Below are 23059 nucleotides of genomic sequence, written 5' to 3' on the forward strand. Positions count from 1 at the left end.
ATGACTTCTATGATGCTCCCCTACTGGGGTGGAAGGAGGTGCAATAGCTCAAAGTTATGTTTAATATTGATAGAAGGGATTGTCTACTTACTTTGGTCCTAGAAAAAGCTTGAATAATCAGCACTTCTAGAAGGGGTGAGGGCTAGTACAAAGATTGGGTCTGGAAGAAAGGGGACTTACATCTTGTGAAGCCAAAGACTACCACCATGTATGCCTTGTTGATTGATTCATATGGAACTTTGCGGACCAGCTTAACAAAGTGTGGAATCTAAGATGGACCGACAAATAGGTGTGGAGTGCCAAACCCAAAAGCCTCTAGGATAAATAAATTCCTCTTATGAAGAAAATCTTTTTATGGAAGGTATGTATGGGTGCTCTCCCCTTGGCCATCAAGGTGTTGCTCATGAGGTGCATGACACAACTTAAGGATGCTTGGGGGTGTCCTCCCATTAGAGCTCTTTGGAATCAATTGAGTAAATGGGTCTCTGGGAAAAGACATAAGTCCTGTTAACGAATACAAGATGATTTTGTATCTAATTAGATACACACGTCTTTAGGAAGTGTGGTGCTCTAGGACTACTTTGAGAGTTCTCAACTTCATCAATTTAATCCTACCATTTGAAACTAAAATGTAAATATATAGCTCCATCTAAGTTTAATGATTGGAGTAACCCTTTCCAAAAAAAGATATTCTTTCCTTCATTAGTCCTCAACTATTGCTATCCTTCTTATCATGGAGGAGAAATGTCTCTATGCGACTTTTGAAAGAATTAGACAAAGGCCCCACCTTTCTTTTTGATTATATTTACAAAAGAACGTGTTAGTCCTTTGCCATGCTTAAGACACTATGATAGAATGGGAATGACTCTATGGGATTTTACGTGAGGGAACAAAAATTTCCAAGAAGAGGCTTTCCATCATTCCCATAATTATACATTAGAAGAAATAATTCTTACATTCTCTCTCTCTCTCTCTCTCTCTCTCTCTCTCTCTCTCTCTCTCTCCAAGGATGATGCCATGCTATAGGCACATAACAAGAGCTGAAAGTTAGACAAAATCTATTGATTTTTTTCTTTCTTATTTAACAAGGATATTTGTTTTTATTCATGAGGAGACATGGAAGGTTGCAAAGAGTTATAATAGCATTTTTATAAAAAAATGAATCTTTGACCTTGAAAGTAAGCAGCTTAGTACTTAAGATATTTTTATATCCAATTAGTGCATGTCATTTGCTTTGCAAGCCTTCCATGGCTTCTTCCATTACCTAAGATATGGTACCCTTTTTAATTATAGAAATTATTGGCAAAGTAATGCAATATTCTCTCTCTCTCTCTCTCTCTCTCTCTCTCACACACACACACACACACACACACACACACTCTTTCTCCTTCTCTCTCTCTCTCTCTCACACACACACACACACACACATGCACAACTTCATATGTCCATAAAGATACACGATGACTGTGTTTGGGAAACATTCTTGAGCGTGAATCCTTCTCATCCCATGGGTTGAAAAGGAAAAGGCAATTTTGACCAGGCATTTTTTTTCCTAATTTCATCCAATTATTACTATTCTTGGAAAAATTGGAAACGGCATTTTTCCTTTGCGGATCAAGGTCAACTTAACCGTAATGAGCCCTAGAGGTATAGGTAGCTAGCTATAGGCTTACATGTTAAGCTAAGCTAGACGGATAAGAGAGAGAACAATTGCTTTTTGAGGTGGGTCACGCTCGTTTTTGAGCATTAAATGGTTGCAAAAATTTAAAAGTGCCCGTCAAAAATTCCATTAGAATACTGCTATTTTTCACCAATTGAAGGGCAAGCGTGCTCGTTAAAAATCAAGCCCCGAAATGGAATGATGGTGAGGATGGATCATCGAAGCGTGATTGATTATTTTGCGTGAGAGATGGGCAAGGCGCCGCTGCAGCTGCAGCGATGGACGGCTCTTTTGGTTCCCGGCATGATGATGATGATGGTGGTGGTGGTCTCGGAATCAGAGGCAGGCGGGAGGACGGCCTTTGGAAACGAGGAGGGTTGGATGGGTGGGCGCGGCGACTGTGGGGTTGCTCAGCGACAGGGCCGTCGGCCCCACCAAGAAGACAGGGTCATCTGCATGCCCGAGCTCCTGCTGCCAGGCCCCGGTAAGCCATAAAGCTACACTCTGATGCAATAGGATGACCCTACACTTATTAGATGTATATATATATATATATATATATATATATATATATATATATATATATATATATATATATATATATATAATAGATAGATAGATAGATAGCTGGATCCATCCAAATATACTAACCAATGTCATTTATGTACATCGAGAAGAGAGAGTTATTTTATTGTCCCCAAAAGATGTACATCCAGAAGAGAGAGTTATTTTATTGTCTCCAAAAGATCCAATGGGTGTATGAGACCAAAAGTGTACAAGGATATTGAGCCTTGGAAAAGACACAAAGAAACTAAAAAGACTCATTCAAAGGGATAGACTAGTTGTGTGTCTATCTCACCATCATCATCATATTGAGCATCATAGTGAGCATGTGGATACGTGTGAAAATACTTCTCCATATCAATGATCTAATGTGGGTGTCTCCATGGGCTCCATGGGCCATCATGGAAGTTTCGTGAAGCACGGTGGCATGTGCTCCACGAACCTCAGAATCAGATGCATGCGACCTTCCTGCATAAGGCAATGTCTCTCCATGAGACAACTCAGTAGGCAAAGCTCTTCTAGTGGCAGACCTGTCACCCCTTCCATGGGATACATGTCTTGAATGCATGTGATCATCATGCCCTCCATGAGCACTAGCATACACATACCTGGCAGCCTTTGTGTCTTGTGGAGAAGATGCATGACGAGAGGTGACTGTCACCTCTTCCTTTTGCATAAATGACCTCAACCTTTGAGATGCGGGATCTCCATGCTTCAGGCGGCGAGGTGGATTTCTGGATTTCAGCTCTCCATCTTCCCCCTCTTTGATGTCACCTTTGCGGAGGAGGTAGGAAAGTGCCAACTCCCTTGGCTTCTTGCCCACTTCCCGTGCCATGGACTCAGAAGTCACGTCTACCATTGCATCGGCTTTCCTTGCTTCAATGGCACTTTGCACATGGGGATCTTCATGCAAAAATTTCAGCTCTTGCTCTTGTGCCTGCAAAAGCTTTCTCATAAGCTCCAATTCAGCCCTCATTGCATCAGGCTCTTCTTCTTGCATGACTGTCTTTCCTCGAGACAGTTGTCCCCTTGAATCACTATCATTTACCCTCTCAAGGGACTTGTGCCTTCCCTGTAAAGCATCAGAACCACGCGAGGCACTTGATGGGCCCCTCGAATTAGGCACTTCCAAAGGGTTGCCTTGGCTGTCCATTGTGTTAAGTGTGCTAGAAGCAGGGTGTCCAATACATAGGTTCGTTTCCCCACTAAGAAGAGGGAAATAACCATGCTGTGATACCAACGAAACCGATCCCGTCAAGTGGGAATAGACTCCGTTGGACACCCACACAAGTAATAGCACAACTTATATATCACAATTTGAATGGACAGCTGAAATGTTGATCAATGGACACCAGCACTGGGGCCGGAACGGGCGGACCCCCCCCTCAATATATGATATATTATTGGGAGTATTTAAAAGATACAATGCTCCATGGGTTCAATGAACCAGATGATGTCCATGTACAATTAAGATGAATACAGTTACCAAACAAGAGACTCGAAGTAGACGTTCGAAGGAGAGCAACCCACTTGAGTAGTCTAGTCTCTACGGTCTTGTGCCTTCACTGGAATCCACGGAGAGCGCCCCACTGGTGTTCCAGGACCACGCACAAAGCGGCGCTCCCGTACTAACGCCTGGCTCTCCCGATCTCGGCACCCATGGACCGTGGTTCTCCAGAAGCTTGGACTACCCGACACCGAACGGGTGTTAGTAGTAGAGAGTATCCCTTATCAGATTTACATCAAAGTCCTTTACTTAAATCTCAATCCACTTACTCGTAGCTCGCTAATGGAAGACAAATACCCGAGGTGTCTAAGTGCAGTTGCTAGAGATGGACACCAGGGCGCAGCAGCCTACTGGCAAGAAGGAAGAGTACGCAATCGCCTGGAGATCTGAGCGCAGCCGCCTGTTGAATGGAGAGAAGGCCTGGGCGCAGCCACCTGTGGAGGTCTGGGGGGCACAACCGCTTGTGGAAGAGGGCGCAGCCGCCTGTACAACCGTCTGTGGAGGAGGGCGTAGCCGCCTGAAGAGGAACGCAGCCGCCCGCAAAGAAGGAACGCAGTCGCCTGCAAGGGTTGCGCTGTCGCTGTAGCCGCCTGCAAGGGGAGCGTAGCCACCTGTAGCCGCCTGTGGAAGGGAAACGCAGCCCCACCTACGCAGCCGCCTGTGGAAGGGAGCGCAGCCGCCTATGGAGGGGAGGAGCGCAGTCGCCTGCTGTGCAGAGCGCAGCCGCGTGTAGAGGGAAGTGCAGCAACCTGAGGTCAAGCGGAGAAGAGATGGTCGCGTGCACAGTCGTCTCCAAGCTGGTGAGGTGGTTGCTCTTATGTAGGTGTTGGAGAGGGCACACGTCCAACAGCTGGCTGGCCCCCCTAGCTTGCATGGAGGCGGCCAGTTCCAAGGTGGGGGGTGGGTAGGTGGCCATGCACCCACCCCCACATATAAGGGGTTCCATTTACCCTTCATGACTCAAACGTGGGTGCCCAAAAATGGGTGCCCACCCTACCAAGGACACCAAGTAAGATTTGGGGAGGGTGTCCACTCATTAATGAGTGTGAACCTGCAACCTTATAAAAACAAAGGTTAAAAAGAATGCTATAAAATAAACAAGTGCAATACACTTACCACCTGTTCACAGGCAACAAAACTCGTCAAAAGACAGAGCAAACTTCACGACTCACTGGCAGGCGTCCCTGCTCAGTAAGTGGCATGTCAAACAGGCAAACACAAGAATACAAGTCATGTGAAAACAGTTCCAAACATGCAAAACATGAATGCATGTGCAAACAGTATCATGGACATATCTCCCGTTCATGGAACAAGTACTAAACATCTGTCGGGCACAATGATGGCACGACAGAAAACATAAATCCCGGTCTTTCTATGGAGTGACAGTCCCATAGGTAAGACACAGATCCAAGCACGAGCCTCCCTATGGAGTGACAGTCCCATAGGCAAGACACGGCACAAATTCTGGCTCTTCCATGGCGTGACAATCCCATGGATAGAACACAGTCCAGGTCATACACGGGTGGCACCAGTTTGGCTCCCGTCCATACGACACCATCCTGCTAACACACAGGTGGCACCAGTCTGGCTCCCGTCCATGTTATGCAAAAAAAAAAAAAAAAGGCCCCTTCACATGAGACACCGGCCTGGCCTCAAGTGGACGAGACACAAATCTGGATATGGACCAGATGGTCGGCCAATTGGTGACAGTACGTCGGCTGAGTATCCACCTAGTCCGAGGCTCTGCTGAAGACTCTTCTGGCCACTGATGCAAGTCCAGATAGCTGTAGGACTGCACATATGCTGGCTGAATGTGAAGAGGAGCTTCCTTGTTGCATGGAGTTGATAGGATGCTGCAAACTTTCTGTACTTTGCTGAATACCTGAATGGTTTTTGTGTGGGACTGAGGTCATGTTTTTATACTGCCTTTGGACTGCAGTCGGCTGCCTTAGAGGGCTGTCGGCTGATGAAAAATCCCACGACTGACTGTAATTATCAGTTGGCTGCTGTAAAAGTTTCCCCCGACTGGATAATGCCAGTCGGCAGCATTTAATGCCTGGTTGGGTGCTGCTATACCTGTCGGCTGCCCACATTATGCTGGTCGGGCTGTAGGCCTAGTTGGCTGCTGGCCGACTGGGCACAAAACCCACCAAGGGGCTTTGCCGACTGCTTGGCAAAGGCTTGGATGCCTTTTGCAAAGGCTAGCCCAAGTTGGGGCTGCCTTGGGGAAGGCCCCTTCTATGTGAATGAACCTAAACATGCCTACATGCGTCTAATGCTAAGGTTGACAACTACATGCTTCTGAATGATGCTTTCTCCAAGTGGGTTAAGAGGACTGACATCTGATTGACCTCTAAGGCTGAGAGACTGACCTATGTAGCTCGTGCTTGACTGACCCTGGACTGAGGGCTCACAATGGAGTCACGATGGCAAATATTCCTGAAAAAGGTTCTACTTCTGTACAAATGCTGCACTGATGATCATGCCAGTGTGTCACCCTGTACCCTAGTGCAGGGTGCATGTGACAGTACTCGGGACAGTAGCCCTCTCTGCTCATCTGATAGGTACCTTACCTTGTGATGACAGCACACCATCTGCCCAGGACAGCATCCCTCTTTGCTCTTCAGATCTGCGTTTATCTGCAGTCCATTTTCGTTTGTAGATCTGCGTTTGACGGAGTGCCATTTCCTCACATCAACTCGAGCCCTCGTCACCGACTGTGCTTCAGCTCTGACCTCGTCTTTGCTTCTTCGACGGTCTACTCCTCAGAGTCACCTCACATCAGAGGGCCTCTTGTATTGAACTTCATTCATCATTGTACATACACTCATTCATACATTTCATGCTGTGTTGATTTGCTGTGATCTCTCGCACATCTCGTCCTTTCGTTATTTTGCCCTCACATGGTATCAAAGCTATCATGAGCAAAGGGATTGAAGACCTCGAGAGCACACAGCATGGATTCTCTACTCATGATTCCAGAGGACCAGCCTTTGTCACCATATCTTGATTCTCCTTACTCAGATCTGGACCACATGGCGGATGGGACTTCTTACTTATTGGGAGCCCCGTTTGAGGTCTTACATCAGAAGACGACTAGCCTATCTACACCTACTGACCCTCTACACCTTTGGCATCTCACCCTTCCTCTTCGAGCTTATCAGACTCTGCTTGCAGAGGGGGATACATGCAGTGTGCTAGTGCTGGATCCCAGTATCTTGACTCAAGCTCTGCTGTGCAGTCTAGCTGACAGTCTGGACTTCAGTTTGGTTCTTTCTCTCAAGGAGGACAAGTACCACCATGGTCGTTCGGAGATCCATTATCATCAACTCAGCCGGAGACCACATCAGGTTCATATGTACCTTTGAGTGCATATGTACCTAACACTACCTCGGTGTCTTCTTCGCCAGCACAGGTTCAATATATAGTACCATCAACTACCCTCGATTCCTAGAGTAATGTGAACCCGAATAGAGGAGGGTCTGGGAGCAGAGTACGCTCCCAGACTACTGGTGTACTAGGAGGTGACACTGTTTTCTCTTCTGGTTCACCTTCTATTCTTGCTCGTAATGTGTTTTGGAATACTGCACAACCACGAGCACAAACCCAGCCCATGTTTTTTCCTACTGGTGTTGGCATGTAGCCATTACCGGCCGCACCTCCATAGGGACCTACGTATGGGTTTTACCCAACACAAGGATCTCTCAACACTATGCCTCCCAGCACACTGCCGCCACCTAGCATTCCAGGCTATTAGGTAGTTTACCAACTCATCTCAGGCACTACCCCAGTTCCAGCTTATGTGCCTACTCAAGGTTTTGTGCCTCAGCCAGGTATTCCACCAATGCCGAGTGCCCAACGTTATATCCCATCTTATGGAGTACCCTCGCTAGGTCCTACACCTGTCTCGGGTATTAGTGGATATTTTAGAGTTCCACCTAACCCTCTACACTCCGGATATGGGTACTAGCCATCCTAGACCCTACCACCTCCTTCCCTTCATGTCTCTATGTCCAGAAATGCTTTCACAGAAAAGACTTGTTTCAATGAGTCTAATTACACGACTTGGGCTAACCTTATGGAACAGGTTTTCACTTCCCAAGGTTCTTGGAACTTGGAGAAGGGCTTTGAACTGAAACACCACCCCTCACTAGCACCTCTTGAAGTCATCCGCTATTGGGAAGCTAGGAATGCCATTGCCATAGTGGAGCTCATGCAAGGCCTTCTGCTGGAGTTTCATTCACAACTCCAGCAGTTCTTTTATGTCTTTGACAGATGGGCACACCTTGCAGAGAGATATGCAGCACATGATCGCATGCGTCACATTGATCTCGAGCATCAAATTCAAATATTCTTTATCAAAGAGGGGGATGACCTGAACGTCAAGGTTGCTGAGTACCGGCGCCTTAACACAGAGTATGCCACCAATGGCTCCGCCAAGTCTCAGGAAGACCAAGTCATCACATTATTGAACAAGTTGCCACCTAGTTTCTTTACTTTTGTCACACAGACCATCAGTTTAGAACCTATGCCTAACTTATATGAGTGTGAGTGCCAACTCCTGCGCTTTGCTCGGTTGCATGACCAGTTTTATCCCAAGAAGTCATCTTCTTCCACCTCTACTCAAGAGGGGGCCCTTGTGTCCAATACCATCTCTACTAAAAAAGGGCAGCAAGGGAAGGGAAATAGCAACCTAGGTAATCAAGACAAAACCCAAGGCAACAACATTGATCCCAAAAACCTTGCCTTGACACCCACTCCTTGCTAGCAGAATATTCCCAAAAAGAATAGATACTGCACTCATTGCCAAATGTTTGGACATGTTGATGATGAGTGTGACATTAAAGCTAGGGAAAATAGAGGTAATAATCCCAACACCAACTGTAAAGCTTTTGTAGCTTTATTAACATGATTAGGACTTAATTAATGAACATAAGACAAATATTGCAGGAAAAGACTGAGTTTTTTGGATTGAGACAAGGGCCTTTCTTAAATAGAGGCCGAAAGGGTACAAATGAAGAGGCACATCCTTGGGAAGGGGTGTGGCTCTTGAATCAATGGTTATGTCCTTTGGGCTTAGGGGTGTGTCTTTTAATGAATAGACATGTCCTTTGATACGACCCATGTGTAAGGGTGTGACCCTTCACAGGTGTCCTTTCAGTTAATAAAGGATTAAGGAGTAATTAGGGAGAGATTAAGAGAGTTAGTCACAATCGTGACATTCCCTCCCACTTAAAATAAGACTTCGGCTAAGAAGAGATGGTTGTCTTTGAAAGAATTCCCGAAGAAGTTCTGGATATTCTTGTAAGTCTTCATCACTTTGCCAAGTAGAGTCGGAATCATCAAGATCTCTCCATTTAACCAAAAATTTCTGTAGTGAGCTTATGTCGTGTTTCTTTCTGTTTGATATCAAGAATTGTCTCTGGAATTAAGAGTATGTATTCATCTTCGATTTCTGGAACATAATCCAAAATATCTAAAACTGGAGAATCACTGTTCAACTACCACAAGAATCTGTGTATTGCCTTTAGAAGAACGTGGCAATGAAGTGGTAAAATCCAAACTAATACTTTCCCAGCGTTCATTGGGAACTGGAAGTGGTTGAAGAAGACCAGCTGGAACTTCTCTGCTAGCTTTCATACGTTGGCACGAGAGACATGGTGTGACAAACTTAATAACATCTTGCTTCATTTGAGGCCAATAGTATGTAGCTGTCAAAAGACGATATGTCTTGTTGATGCCTGGGTGTGCAGCATAAGTGACCTCGTGATGTTCTTTCACCAATACTCTTCGAACATGAGTATCATGAGGTACACAAATACGATCCTGATAATATAATAAACCATCCACTATTGTATATACTCCATAAATCTTCAATTCGGAAGTAGTTGCATTCTGAGAACTGAGAATTCAAAATGCATTTCCAAAATCACGATCTTTTGAATAACGGTCCTTGAAACTTTGAGGTATATCCATTTCAACTGTAGAAATAGCCAAGACCGAAGCTGGCGGCATACGACTGAGGACATCCGCAACCACATTGGTAAGACCAGGAACATACTCAATTGTCATATGAAAATTGGCCAAGAATTCGACCCAACACGCTTGCCTAGCATTCATAACTGACTGCGTGAAGATATATTTCAAAGAATGATGATCTGTTTTCACCACTGAATCCGCACCAAGGAGATAATGTTTCCATGCACGATAGGCATGAACAATAGCCAAAAATTCCTGGTCATATACCGGGTATCTTACTTGAATTGCATAGTGCTTATGACTGTCAAATGCAATAGCATGTCCTTGTTGCATCAAGACAGCACCAGTGACAATATCAGAAGCATCCGTATAAACATCAAAGGAGAGAGTAGGGTCAGGAATAGCCATGACAGGAGTTGTTGTCAAAGCTGTCTTTAAATTTTCAAAAGCTTGTGTTGCGGCTTCAGTCCACTTGAATGCAGGAGCGGACTTTAGAAGTTCTGTGAGAGGAGCAGCTATTTCGGAAAATCGATGAACCTTTGTGTGATAGAAGTTGGCAAGTCCCAAGAAAGAACGAACATCATGGATGTTTGTGGGAGTTGGCCAATTGACAATAACCTGTATTTTCTTTGGATCCACAGAAATACCGTCTGCTAAAACAACGTGTCTAAGGTACTCCAATGATGTCTTGAAGAATTTACTTTTGCCTGGATTAATATAAAGAGCATTGTCACGAAGCACCTGGAAAACGATCTTAAGATGTGCCTTGTGTTCTTCCATATTACGACTGAACACCAGGATGTCGTCAAGATAGATAATGACGAACTTGTCCAAAAAAGGACGAAAAAGATCATTCATCAGACTCATAAATGTTGCAGGGACATTGATTAACCCAAATGGCATGACCAGGTACTTGTAATGACCATATTTTGTGCGAAAAGCTATCTTATTCATCACCTTCGCGAATGCGAATCTGATGATATCCAGACTTAAGATCAACTAAAGCATCTGCAATAGCATGGTGATTAACTGCATGCTTTCCTTTGTTAGCAACTAGGGGTTTCTCCTCGGAAGTGGAGGGTTCAGCTTTAGAATTTTGTTGATGGGTTGGTCTTTTGGGCCACTTAAACCAACGATGAGGTCCATTACAAATTGTGCACAATCCTGTCTTTTGTTGATCCCATCCAGAAGGAATAGTGGAAGGACGAGGATTGCGAGATTGGTCACGTCCTTGGTCCCGTCCACGATCCGAACTGCGTGGTTGGAAGGATTGAGAACGTTGGGACTGAAAAGAGGACGATCCTTCTGATCGGCGAGGGTGTTGAGAATTATTCCATTGGGGATTAGGCCGAGAGGAAGAAGTGCCAGAAGATTCTCTGTGACTATCTCGGTTCATACTGTCAGAATGCGCAGCGGAAGACTAACGCACGTAGGAGACGCATCACCATCGAGCACCACGAACACCCCCAACGGGCACTGCAACATCCCTCCACTAGGCTTCCATCTCCCGGTGAGCTGCCTCCCAAAACACCGGCCGAAGGAGATGACTATGACAAGGTGCCACTCTAGCCTATATATGGCTCTTCAACTTCCCATGCTTCCACTTATGGGATAATCCAAGGCACCTTCTAGCCATAGATCACACACTCGAAATCGCCAACCTTTCAACACCCTCCCTCGATTCGAGCTCCGCAAGCCACCGAGGCGCGAGGGGGTCACCCAGGACCACACACGCCTGAGCCGTGCGCCCAGGACCACACACGCCCGGGCTCTGATACCATGTCAGAATGCGCAGCGGAAGACTCACGCACGTAGGAGACGCATCACCATCGAGCACCACGAACACCCCCAACAACGGGCACTGCAGCATCCCTCCACCGGGCTCCCATCTCCCGGTGAGCTGCCCAAAACACCGGCCGGAGGAGATGACTAAAACAAGGTGCCACTCTAGCCTATATATGGCTCTTTATGGGATAATCCAAGGCACCTTCTAGCCATAGATCACATGCTCGAAATCGCCAACCTTCCAACACATACGAGATCCATTGGCTTTCTGAAAGGCATTAGCTCGAACGGAAGAGGCCGAATTTCGAGAATTAATGTCTGTAGTGCGCTTGGCGTATCGTATGGCATCGGCAAGATCGACAGGGTTATATTTCTGAACATCGGCACGGAGTGTGGGGTTAAGACCTTCAACGAAGGCATGAAGTTCGTCTGCCGGGGACAGAGAGTCAATCTCCAGTATCAAGTTGGTCAATTGGGAGATATAAGAGGCCAAGGAACCAGTTTGGTCCAAATGGCGTAAGCGAGTACGGGCTTGGAAATCCGCATTGGCAGGTATGAACTACTTACGGAGGACCCGCTCGAATGGGTTATGAAATAGTCACTTTTGGAACACGATACAAAGGCTTGTATAAGCTGGACAGCTATGACAAGCACACTTATGATGCAAATACAGTGGCTGTCCACACTCCTGCTATGCATGATGCAGAGCTATGGCATGCTCGTTTTGGGCATGTAAATTTTCAGAGTTTGATGCTTTTGAGAAGCATCATATGGTTGATAATATGCCGCCTCTTGAGTCTCCACCAAGACATGTATGTGAGGGGTGTATTTTAGGAAAGATGCAACGAAAACCATTCCCCAAAGATGGAGCTGTTAGAGCTGAAAGTAAATTACAGCTCATACATAGTGATGTATGTGGTCCAATGCGGACACCATCCCTAGGGGGGCATCTTTACTTCGTCACATTCATTGATGACTACTCTAGGTTTGCTTGGGCTTACCCCTTGAAAGCGAAAGCAGATGTGTTTACATGCTTTCGACACTTTGTAGCAATGGCTGAAAATATGTGTGGATGTAAAGTCCAAACACTCTGTTCAGATAGAGGTGGAGAATACATGTCAAATGCATTCAAGGATTATATGCTTCAAAAGGGCATCAAACACCAATGTACTGTGCCTTATACACCGCAGCAGAATGGTGTAGCTGAAAGGAAAAATAGGTCTCTCATGGAGATGGCAAGATGCATGGTGAAAGCACAAAAGTTGCCTCACAAATTTTCGATGGAAGCTATAATGTGTGCAACTCATGTGTTGAACAGGTGTCCAACAAAAGCTTTGAAAACCATAACACCATTTGAGGCTTGGTATAGCCGAAAGCCAACAGTGGATTATATGCATACATTTGGGTGTTTGGCATATGCACATGTGCCAGAACAACTCCAAACAAAGCTAGATGACAAAGCAATTAAATGCATTTTTGTGGGCTACAGCAATGAGAGCAAAGGATACCGTCTTTATAATCCAACTACACGAAGGATTTTTGTCAGTAGAGATGTGGTGTTTGCTGAAAATTCAGAACAGCCCATGTACAGCCTGTATAAAAACAATGATACAGTCATACATGACATGTTTGATGGACTTTTACCCATTGCAATTAGGGGGGATTCAGATCAGCCAGCCCCCACACAAGAAAATCCTCATGTAGAACATGTGGAACAGCCAGCCATTTAGCCCCCTTCTATGGAAGAAGTGGAAGATCTTGTCAGGGAAGAGCAAACAGCCATGGACACAGCCAAGTCAGTGCCAAGATGGTTGCTGAAAACTTTGCAAGAAAGCAAACTTGCAGCTCCACTCATCACAGGTAGAACAAGGGCTAGTTCCAGCCATGCCTTGAATATACATCGTGGGGAGTCTGCATTAGCAATGGGTGGTCTCTTTGATTCAGAAGAGCCTTCTTCTTATGAAGAAGCACATGAGAATGAGCATTGGTTGCAAGCTATGCAAGCTGAAATTTCTTCTATAATGAAGAACAATACATGGGATCTTGTGGAATTGCCTAAAGGCAAGCATGTCATTGGAACAAAGTGGGTGTACAAAGTCAAAAGAAAGTCAGATGGTCCTATTGACAGGTACAAAGCAAGACTTGTGGCTAAAGGCTACTCCCAGAAAAAGGGAATAGATTATGAAGAGACTTTTGCTCCTACTTTGAGAATGACCACAATAAGATCAGTGATTGCATTGGCTGCACATAAAGGATGGAAAGTGCATCAATTGGACATCAAAACTGCATTCTCAAATGGGGATTTACAGGAGGAAGTATATGTAAATCAGCCCATTGGTTTTGTAGTTCCTGGTGAGGAACATAAAGTATGCAGGTTACGCAAAGCATTGTATGGGTTAAAGCAAGCTCCAAGAGCTTGGTATGATAAGATACATGTTCATCTAACCAGCCAAGGTTATGAGAATAGTCCAGCTGAAAGCACATTGTATGTGAAGAAAATCGATGCCGATATTCTCATAGTCATCTTGTATGTAGATGACATGCTCATTACAGGTACTAGCAAAGCACAAATTTCAGATTTCAAAGTTGATTTGAAAGCTGAATTTGATATGTCAGATTTGAGGCCTTTACACTACTATCTCGGCATACAGTGTATGCATACAGATGATGGCATTGTTATGCAGCAAACTAAGTACATAAAAAGTTTGCTAAAAAGGTTTCACATGGATGAATGTAAGCCCATTTCTACTCCGGTAGAACCAGGTGTACGGCTTACTATGCATGATATTGGAGAGCCTTTTGAGGCCGGCATTTACAGCCAGGTAGTGGGATGCCTCATTTACTTGTGTAACACGAGGCCAAACATATCTTTTGGGGTGTCTTTGTTGAGCAAATTCATGCACAGCCCAGGCACAAAGCATTGGCAAGCAGTCAAACGCATTTTTCGTTATCTTAAGGGTACCCTGGATCTTGGTTTGTTCTATCCCAGGGGGGGCAGCTTGCAGCTTTATGCATATAGTGATTCAGATTGGGGTGGTGATTATGATACCAGGCAATCCACCAGTGGGAATTGTTTTTTTCTTGGCAGTTCATGCATATCTTAGTTGAGTAAAAAGCAACCCACTGTTGCTACATCTACTTGTGAGGCTGAGTACAGGGCAGTCTTTACAGCTATAGTAGATTCTGTATGGTTGAGGAGACTATTGGCTGATCTTCGTGAGTGTCAGCAAACACCCACCACCATTCTCACTGATAGCCAGAGTGCTATGGCCGTGGCACGAAATCCAGTATTTCATGCACGTACCAAGCACATTGAGATTCATTATCACTATGTCAGAGATAGGCTACATGCAGGGGAGATCAGTTTATCTTACTGCCCTACACAGGATAATGTTGCAGATCTATTCACAAAGGCTTTACCTCGAGAAAAGTTTGAAGCTTTCCGCAAAGCTTTGGGCTTACTCTCATACAGAGAGTGTTCTGCTACCTTGTACAGGTTCACACTTTCACTACAGGGGGGATTTGTAGGCATATGCTCACCTATGGACCATGGTAGTGCTATGTGTGAACAGGGCTTAACCAAGGGCACTGCACTTTTTCCCATGTGGTTTTTTCCCTTGGACATCAAGTGTGAAAGGACACTCTAACATATAATATTTTGTACTTCTATATTATATGGATGTGGCACACATGCAAGGGTTGACTTGCATTTTGTGAATACCACACTTTTGGCTCTCTCTCTCTCTCTCTCTCTCTCTCTCTCTCTCTCTCTCTCTCTCTCATTTCTGTGTGTGAGCTTCTCTACCCTGCACCTAACCCTAATGTGCAGGTTTGTGTGTGAGTGTGTGAGTCCAACACCCAACACAGGGGTAGGGACCCATGTGTAAGGGTGTGACCCTTCACACGTGTCCTTTCAGTTAATAAGGGATTAAGGAGTAATTAAGGAGAGATTAAGAGAGTTAGTCACAATCGTGACACCAACAACTCGAATCGCCAAAACAACCAAGGTGGCAGCAATGCCCCAAATTGGCGGTCGAGAGGGGGTAATACTCCAATACCTACTCTACAAGGTTCCCCACGAGGGAACCATCAACAAGGCACTGGTACGAATTGGCCTAGATCTTCTCAGTGGTGAACCACTGGTTAGGTCGCTCAAGGTCTAGCCCCCTAATCAGTTTCCTTTGCCTCCCTGGAAGAGATGTCTGATTGGTCTTACACCACATCTCGTTGCCTCCGCCAATGTCGCTTAGGCCACATCTGAGGTTGACTCTGGCCACTCTTCCGAAAGGAAGAAGAAACAATGGACTAGACGAGGCAGTCAGCGTGTGGAACCTCCTTCCCTCGTTCAGACCTGTTAGTTGCTTGATGATCCACCTGTGCCCATCACCCAAGCTCACCCAACTCTTCCTTGTGGCCGTCCAGTCAATTGGATAGTGGACAGTGAAGCTACACACCATATGGCACGCAATGCCGACATTTTCATCTCTCAGCGTTCTACTAACGGTGAAGTTCGATGTGGCAACAATACCCTGATGCGCATCAAATCTGTTGGCACCGTTTTATTTGACAACACAATCCCCAACCAGGCAACCTTGGACAATGTCTATCTTGTTCCATTTTATTATGATTTCTACCCACTGTATTTGTTGTACCAGCCCTTGTACTTGTTGTACCAGCCATTGTGCCAGCTGTACCAGCCACTGTACCAGCCACACCAGAGGTACACTGATTGATCGTGCGATTGAGCTTGGGTGGTCCAGACGCCCACGACCACGGAGGAGGGCATCCCAGCATAGACGGATGTTGCAGCGGCAGATTCGGATTATTCTTGCGAGGCATGCGAGACACCCAGTCAGGGTGCTGACCACACAGGATATTGAGGAGATCCGCCAGTGTCCGATGCGGCACATATTATGAGATGGAGGTACCTCCATAGTGTACCTTCCAGTTCCAGTTTCATTTTTTAGGTGCCAGTAGTATCATCTTTATTTTTTCATTTTCTGGGTTTTTTTATCCAGACATTGTATCAGATCCACCATGATGTAACTTTTGGTCTCATAGGTCATTATGGCCTTTTGAAGACGTTAATATAACATTTCATTTCATTTCATTTCATTTCTCTCTCTCTCTCTCTCTCTCTCTCTCTCTCTCTCTCTCTCTCTCTCTCTTGAAGGCTTCCCATGATGACTACTCTCTTTCTCTCTCTCTTGAAGGCTGCCCATGAAGAATATCGGCTGTTGGGGACTGTTTTGGAGGCTTCCATCGCGACGAAATACTGAAGGCAAGGGTATTTAATCATTTTATTATGATTTCTACCACTGTACTTGTTGTACCAACCCTTGTACTTGCTGTACCAACCACTGTGCCAATTGTACCAGCCATTGTACCGCCTATACCAACCATTGTACTTGTTGTACCGGCTGAATGGAGAGTTGTACTTGCTGTACCAGCTCTATTGCATGAAGACCCGTGGTTTTTGGGGAAGAATCAGTACCCACACGGAGGTATATGGGTTATATTGTTGGCTCGGCATTTCTACAGCTATGTGCCGGCTGAATTTTATGGTTGCCTCATGTTGGGCTATGTTATGGCATTTGTATATGGATAATCCGGCATCTCCCGTGGGGAGAGTAAGGCCCTCACAGCTTGTACATGATATTATTCTCCTTGGGTAATAAAATACTCCAAGGGGAGGTTGGCCCATTCCGGCTACTATGTGGTGTCACATGTGCAAGCTCCACTTTCAGCATTTGTGGATGTTTTGTCTAGCTTTTATGTTTTATGCAAAGTGATGATGGATATGTGTTAAGGTTCAGTGTTTAATTGCATTAATGGTCAAGTGTTTTGTGAAACCGCGGGACATCCCGAAAGTTACATTGGTATCAGAGCATTGGCTCTTTCACACTCTTGTGTGAAGACGATTTTGTTGGGTTATAAACACTGGCTACTAGCGTAGTTAAAATACACCTGGCCTATCCACTTATGGGAGCAGTCATGTATCAAGGCATGTGCAAAAGACAATCTTATTCATGGATTTTCAGAATCGTGGTTTTGGCTTTATTGCCTGTATTCTCTTCTATATAGAATTGGCCATTTATGCCTGATTTATGGATCTAATTATCAAGCTCAAAGGCAACCGATATGGAGAAATATCTTTTGATTGGCATGGTGGGTTCATAATCCTCATTTCACAAGATTGAATCAAGAAAATAAAAGCTAAGTATACTTTGAGTTTACAAAGTTGGTGCTTTTGCTACTTATTATGAAATGCTTTTGATGTTCACTAACCCTTGTATGCTTCTACAAGGAGAATAGTGTGTTGTTGTTTGTGTTGAGATGGTTTCAGGGAAACATTGTTTATGGCTCTCTTTATTGGATGGATTATGTTTTTGGCTTCCTTTATTTGGGATGCATTGGACTTACGGAACTCATGGTTATCTCATGGATCAAGGATTTCTATTGCTGGGCCGAAATGCCTGTAAAACTTTTGAGTAACTGTTCCTTAGAGTTGGATTCGATTTGGAGTATGGATAAAGAAACATAATTATAATCTGGACTTATGGGACTATTTTGTCTCGCCCATTTATTTGGGACATGGATTCTTTCAGTTATATTGGATTTTTGAGACTGTCTCATCTTGCCCACTTGATAGCACAAGCTTATATCTTGGATATATGGCTTGAAGCTTAAAGTTGCGGAAAACTTTCAAGAAGTTGGGGAGGATATCTACATGGGTTTAGATAAAACCCAAGATATTGTATCCTTTTTAAAATTTTCAGCTTCATCTAGTAGTCTGAAAAGTACCTTAAATCTTTCGTTTTGGATAACCAACTGGTGTGACCAATTAGTAAATGAATAATCTTTTTGGATATTTTCCTTGTGCATGTCTATGCAGGGTTAACGTTATCACAAGGGTTTAAAGCCAAATCCTAAAGTATCACTCAATATGTTATGCATTGTTCTATTGGAAGAATGTTCTATCCAAAATATCAAGAATTCTCTATATGGACAAGTGGAGTTGTTCTATTCAGTGGATTTGTTTTGACTCAGTTATCTTTCTCATACCTTGGCTATATCTACAATATTTGTTATACTATTTCCCTTGCGAAGTGGCTTGGGTGTATGGTTGTGAAATTGGATATTGACCTGGGAGTTCCACTCAAGCAAGGCATGCGTGAGACTCGGTAATGGTCCGAGAGGCTCCATAACCAATGTTATCCTTCCTAATGTGATCAGTGAATGAGTACTGATATGATCAGTAACTTGACATGTGACTTGAGCCCATCTCTTTCTCTGCAGAGTGCAATAGATGTCCACTTGGGAGTTAACTGGTATATAGTCACTGTTTATGGCTGGATGGCCTTCATTTGAGGACTCTAGTATGACTAGATCCGGGCTCATCCTTTTGGATGAGAACAACCTTGATTTCCCGCAAGGGAACTATCACAGTTGCGGTCAACTGTTTAAAAAGGCCAGGAAGATGTCACCAGCCTAGACATTTCCCAGTATGAAAGGGGTTTGGTGGACTCAAGGACGTCCAAATATTCGGAAAGAACAAGCTTTGGGAATGGGGGATTATCTTGAAATACAAAGGATCACACTCCTAAAATTTAGGAGAGTTGCTATTTTTAGCCCAACTCCAATGGAAATTCTGTTTGCGTCATCACGTCTGGAATTGAGTTGATACCAAGAGTTGCCAAAGTACCTATGACAAATGGGCTACCAGTTGGGATATTTTTAGAGTTAAAGATTATGGGAGAACCCATGTCTTAGATTGGGACACGTGGGAAGAAAGTGGATCGAAGTGAGACAATGGCCTCACATTTCTCAAGAAAGTGGATCAAAGTGAGACAAGTGGCCTCACACTTGTTATTATAGCCTTCTCTTGCCATTTTAGCTCATGGGAGCCCCAAATCTATAAGTTGGAGTCCTCTCTCTTCATTAAAGGAGGCTCTCTTGCTGCACACTAGCCTCTACCACTGTTACAGGCTGCCCTAATGATGGCTACTCTCTTTCTCTCTCTCTTGAAGGTTGCCCATGAAGAATACCGATTGTTGGGGACTGTTTTGGAGGCTTCCATTGCGACGAGGGTATTTAATCATTTTATTATGATTTCTAGCCATTGTACTTGTTGTACCAGCCCTTGTACTTGTACCTGTTGTACCAACCATTGTGCTAGCTGTACCAGCCATTGTGCTAGCTGTACTAGCCACTGTGCTAGTTGTACCAGCCATTGTACCAGCCACTGTACTAGCTGTACCAACCATTGTACCTATCGTACCAGCCATTGTACTTGTACCGGCTGAATGGAGAGTTGTACTCGCTGTACGAGCTCTATTGCACGAAGACCTGTGGTTTTTGGGGAAGAATCAGCACCCACACAGAGGTATATGGGTTATATTGTTGGCTTGGCATTTCTACAGCTATGTGCCGGCTGAATTTTATGGTTTCCTCGTGTTGGGCTATGTTATGGCATTTGTATATGGATAATCCGGCATCTCCTGTGGGGAGACTAAGCCCTCAAAGCTTGTACATGATATTATTCTCCTTGGGTAATAAAATACTCCAAGAGGCGGGGGGGGGGGGGGGGGGGGGGGGTTTGCGACCCATTCTGGCCTCTATGCGGTGTCACATGTTCAAGCTCCACTTTTCGCATTTGTGGTTGTTTTGTCCAGCTTGTGTGTTTTATGCAAAGTGATGATGGATATGTGTTAACTTGTTAAGGATGTGTTTAATTGCATTAATGGTCAAGTGTTTTGCGAAACCTGGGGGCACCTCGGAAGTTACAGAGGACTGCTATCCTGGGCAGATGGTGTACCGGTTGGCAGCTTTTCAAAGACCAAGTCAAGGCTACGTAACAGGGTTGACAACATATGCAAGTGACAAACGCACAACAATGGTAATTGCACCAGTGGTTGAATCTCAGCGTGAGGGAGTTTACCTACTAGCAGTCGGACCAGAAGTAGTCTAAGAGGGGGTTTCCTCACAAGACGGAGAGTGTCACAAAAGGAGGGAACCCGGAACAATAATTTAATAACATGTCAAGGTTATAAGGTTGAAAAGGCATCTTTTTGCAATTTTAATAACCTATTAAGGTTATAAGGTTGCAAAGGCATCTTTTTGCAATTTTAATAACCTATTAAGGTTATAAGGTTGCAAAGGCATCCGCAACGTGGTAGCCACCAACTATGACTTTAATCAGCAACGCGGCATGACTTCAATCAGCAACGCGGCAACAACCAACAACTCCTTCGATAGTAGTTGCTTGATGTAACGTGAGTGCCCTTAAATAAAAATCAGAATTTGTAAAGTTCTGAAAACTCTCGGAGTACATGCATGCATCATGCAATGCTTTATCTTTTCATGCATCTATAAGTGTGCCATGCAATGCTTTATCTTTTCATACCAACACTTCAAATACCAGACAGATAGTATGAAGACACAACGGAAGAACCATAAACAATACAATAACACTGCACTGAAGCGGTGCCAGGCTCTGGGAGAAAGCGACCATCCATCTGGTTACCCTGGAAGAAGTCGACCAGCTCTTTGGAGGTATGGAGCAACTCGTCCAGCCCTGAAGGAGATATGGAGCAAGTTGGCCACCAGAGGAGAGAGAGAAAGAAAGAAAGAAAGTTGTATTAACGTCTACTAGAGGCCGAACTCGACCTATGAGACAAATCAATGTACAACTGTCAATGTCTTCTGGATGTCCATAAAAAAAAAGGACAAAATGAACATGAAATAAACTATGAAAGTACTGAGCTAGTGGGGGGTGTGATGGATGCAGCACTACTGCTAGAGGCTCAGTATGCAACCTATATGCACAGGGTATACAAGAATGCAATGCAGATCTGTCTAGCTCCAACCAGTACCATAATGGGGGTGTAATATGTGATACATAAGCGATGGCGAGGCAAAAATACCTCGGAGCATTATCTCCGGGTGTGAGTGTAAGTGAGCTAGCCGCTCCTGGATATGGTGCTGATGTCGAGCCCGTATCTCTGTGATCTCCCTCTGATGTAGTCTGGGAGTCTGGTAGCCTGGTGCTTTCGGTCTCTGTCTGGCTCAGAGGTCCGCAGCGCGCTGAAGTGTAACCCCCTCGTGTGTCAGGGTAGGCACTGGGATAAATCTCTGGAAGAAATCAGTGAGCTGGAGCTGGAGCTGTCGCCTCTCCTTGTGGTATGAGTCCGTAGCAGTGTCTCTCTGTGGCATTGTGTCTCTAGCAAGAACTGGCCAAATCTGCGATGGTCTGCGGACTCCATGATCTGGCGGAGTGAGGGATGTCCACTGAAGATGGTGGTGTATCTCTCTCTAATGACACTATATGCTCTGCATCTGCATACATAATGTTCCTCACTCTCAACCTCCTCCTGGCAGAGTCTGCATATCCTCTCTGCTCTGGGGATCCGTGTTGCCCTACCTGCCTCAATCTCAAGCTGGTGTGATGACACTCTGAGCTGGCCAATCACCACTCGGGCACTGTGAGGCATGTACACATCCATGTATCCAGGTCTCTGTATGAATCCATCCGCTGAGATACGCATAAACTGATGTCTGTAGTATAGCATCTTCGGCGGTAGAGGCTGACTGGGTGTAATCCAAGTCTCTTGAGTGTATCGCTGCCATAAATCTTGCCAAAGGACTCTGTTTCTCTCACTGTGAGAGAGCTGGATGTGTGGTGCATGTATATCATACCGGAAAGGTGGCAGGTGATCTATGTCAAGACCACGCTGAGTGAGCCACTGTATCATCTGTGAATACCATGATCTCCTATCTCCCACTCTCTGCGAGCTGCCTGGACGCCTCAAAAGCTCTGTGTGAGAGTCGAACTGATGGCATATCTTTGATCCTCTGTATGAAGCAGATCGTCTGGAAGAGGGCCTCTACTAGCATATGAGGTGTAGCAAACTCTGTCCGGACAATGTCATGTGGGACGGAGGGTTTGCTGCGGATCATCCGTGAGAGCATGAGAATTTGAGGCCTCTCTATCTGAGACCATGTGGAGGTGGCGAGCCCAGGTGCCCATACTGCTGCAGCATACATCAAAGCAGGGGTGACTAGTGTGTCAAACAACCACCCCTTCGTGCGGGGCTCCTGGAAGTGTGCCTGGTGACACTGTCTCTCTAGCATGGCCAGAGCTGCATACCCTCGTGTGAGTCTATCCCTGGTTGCTTGTGCCATAGTAAATCTTCCTGGCGGAGTCGTAAATGTAATCCCCAGGTACACATATGAGTCTACCATCTTTACCTGTCCTCCTGCTAGTGTGAAGATGGCCTATCGTCGAACCGGCCCTGAGGTGTGGAAAATCATGGCCTTGGTTTTCCCAAGGTTCATTGTAAGCCCCCTTTGTGTGCAGAAGTCATCGAGTGCATGGAGATGGTGCTGTAGTCCCATCCGAGACTCAGAGACCAGAATAATATCATCTGCATATAGCATAATGTGGACTGTGGTACCTGAGATGTCTACCCTGTCCCCACCACCGTGACCAATGAAGTCAGCCACCTCATCGATGTATAGCCCAAATAGTGTAGGAGAGAGTGGGCATCCTTGCTTCACACCTA

The 23059-nt window shown here is 45.1% G+C and overlaps 1 protein-coding gene across 7 annotated transcripts in view; it reads left to right on the top strand.

The window, feature by feature from the left end:
* The first annotated feature begins 1627 nt into the window (after window positions 1–1627).
* Window positions 1628–23059, top strand: part of LOC147614478 (uncharacterized) — a 249117-nt gene continuing 227685 nt past the window's right edge. For 3 of the 7 annotated variants that reach the window (XM_086781017.1, XM_086781018.1, XM_086781023.1), the window contains exon 1: window positions 1628–2144. In XM_086781017.1, the coding sequence (XP_086637143.1) occupies window positions 1910–2144 (235 nt within the window). In that variant the 5' untranslated portion in view covers window positions 1628–1909. The remainder of the gene's footprint in view (window positions 2145–23059) is intronic. The other 4 variants (XM_086781019.1, XM_086781020.1, XM_086781021.1 and 1 more) reach the window with 3 other exon arrangements.

Source organism: Cibotium barometz, chromosome 42 (genome assembly GCF_041138505.1).
Source record: "Cibotium barometz isolate CiBa-2024 chromosome 42, ASM4113850v1, whole genome shotgun sequence".
Classification (NCBI taxonomy): domain Eukaryota; kingdom Viridiplantae; phylum Streptophyta; class Polypodiopsida; order Cyatheales; family Cibotiaceae; genus Cibotium; species Cibotium barometz.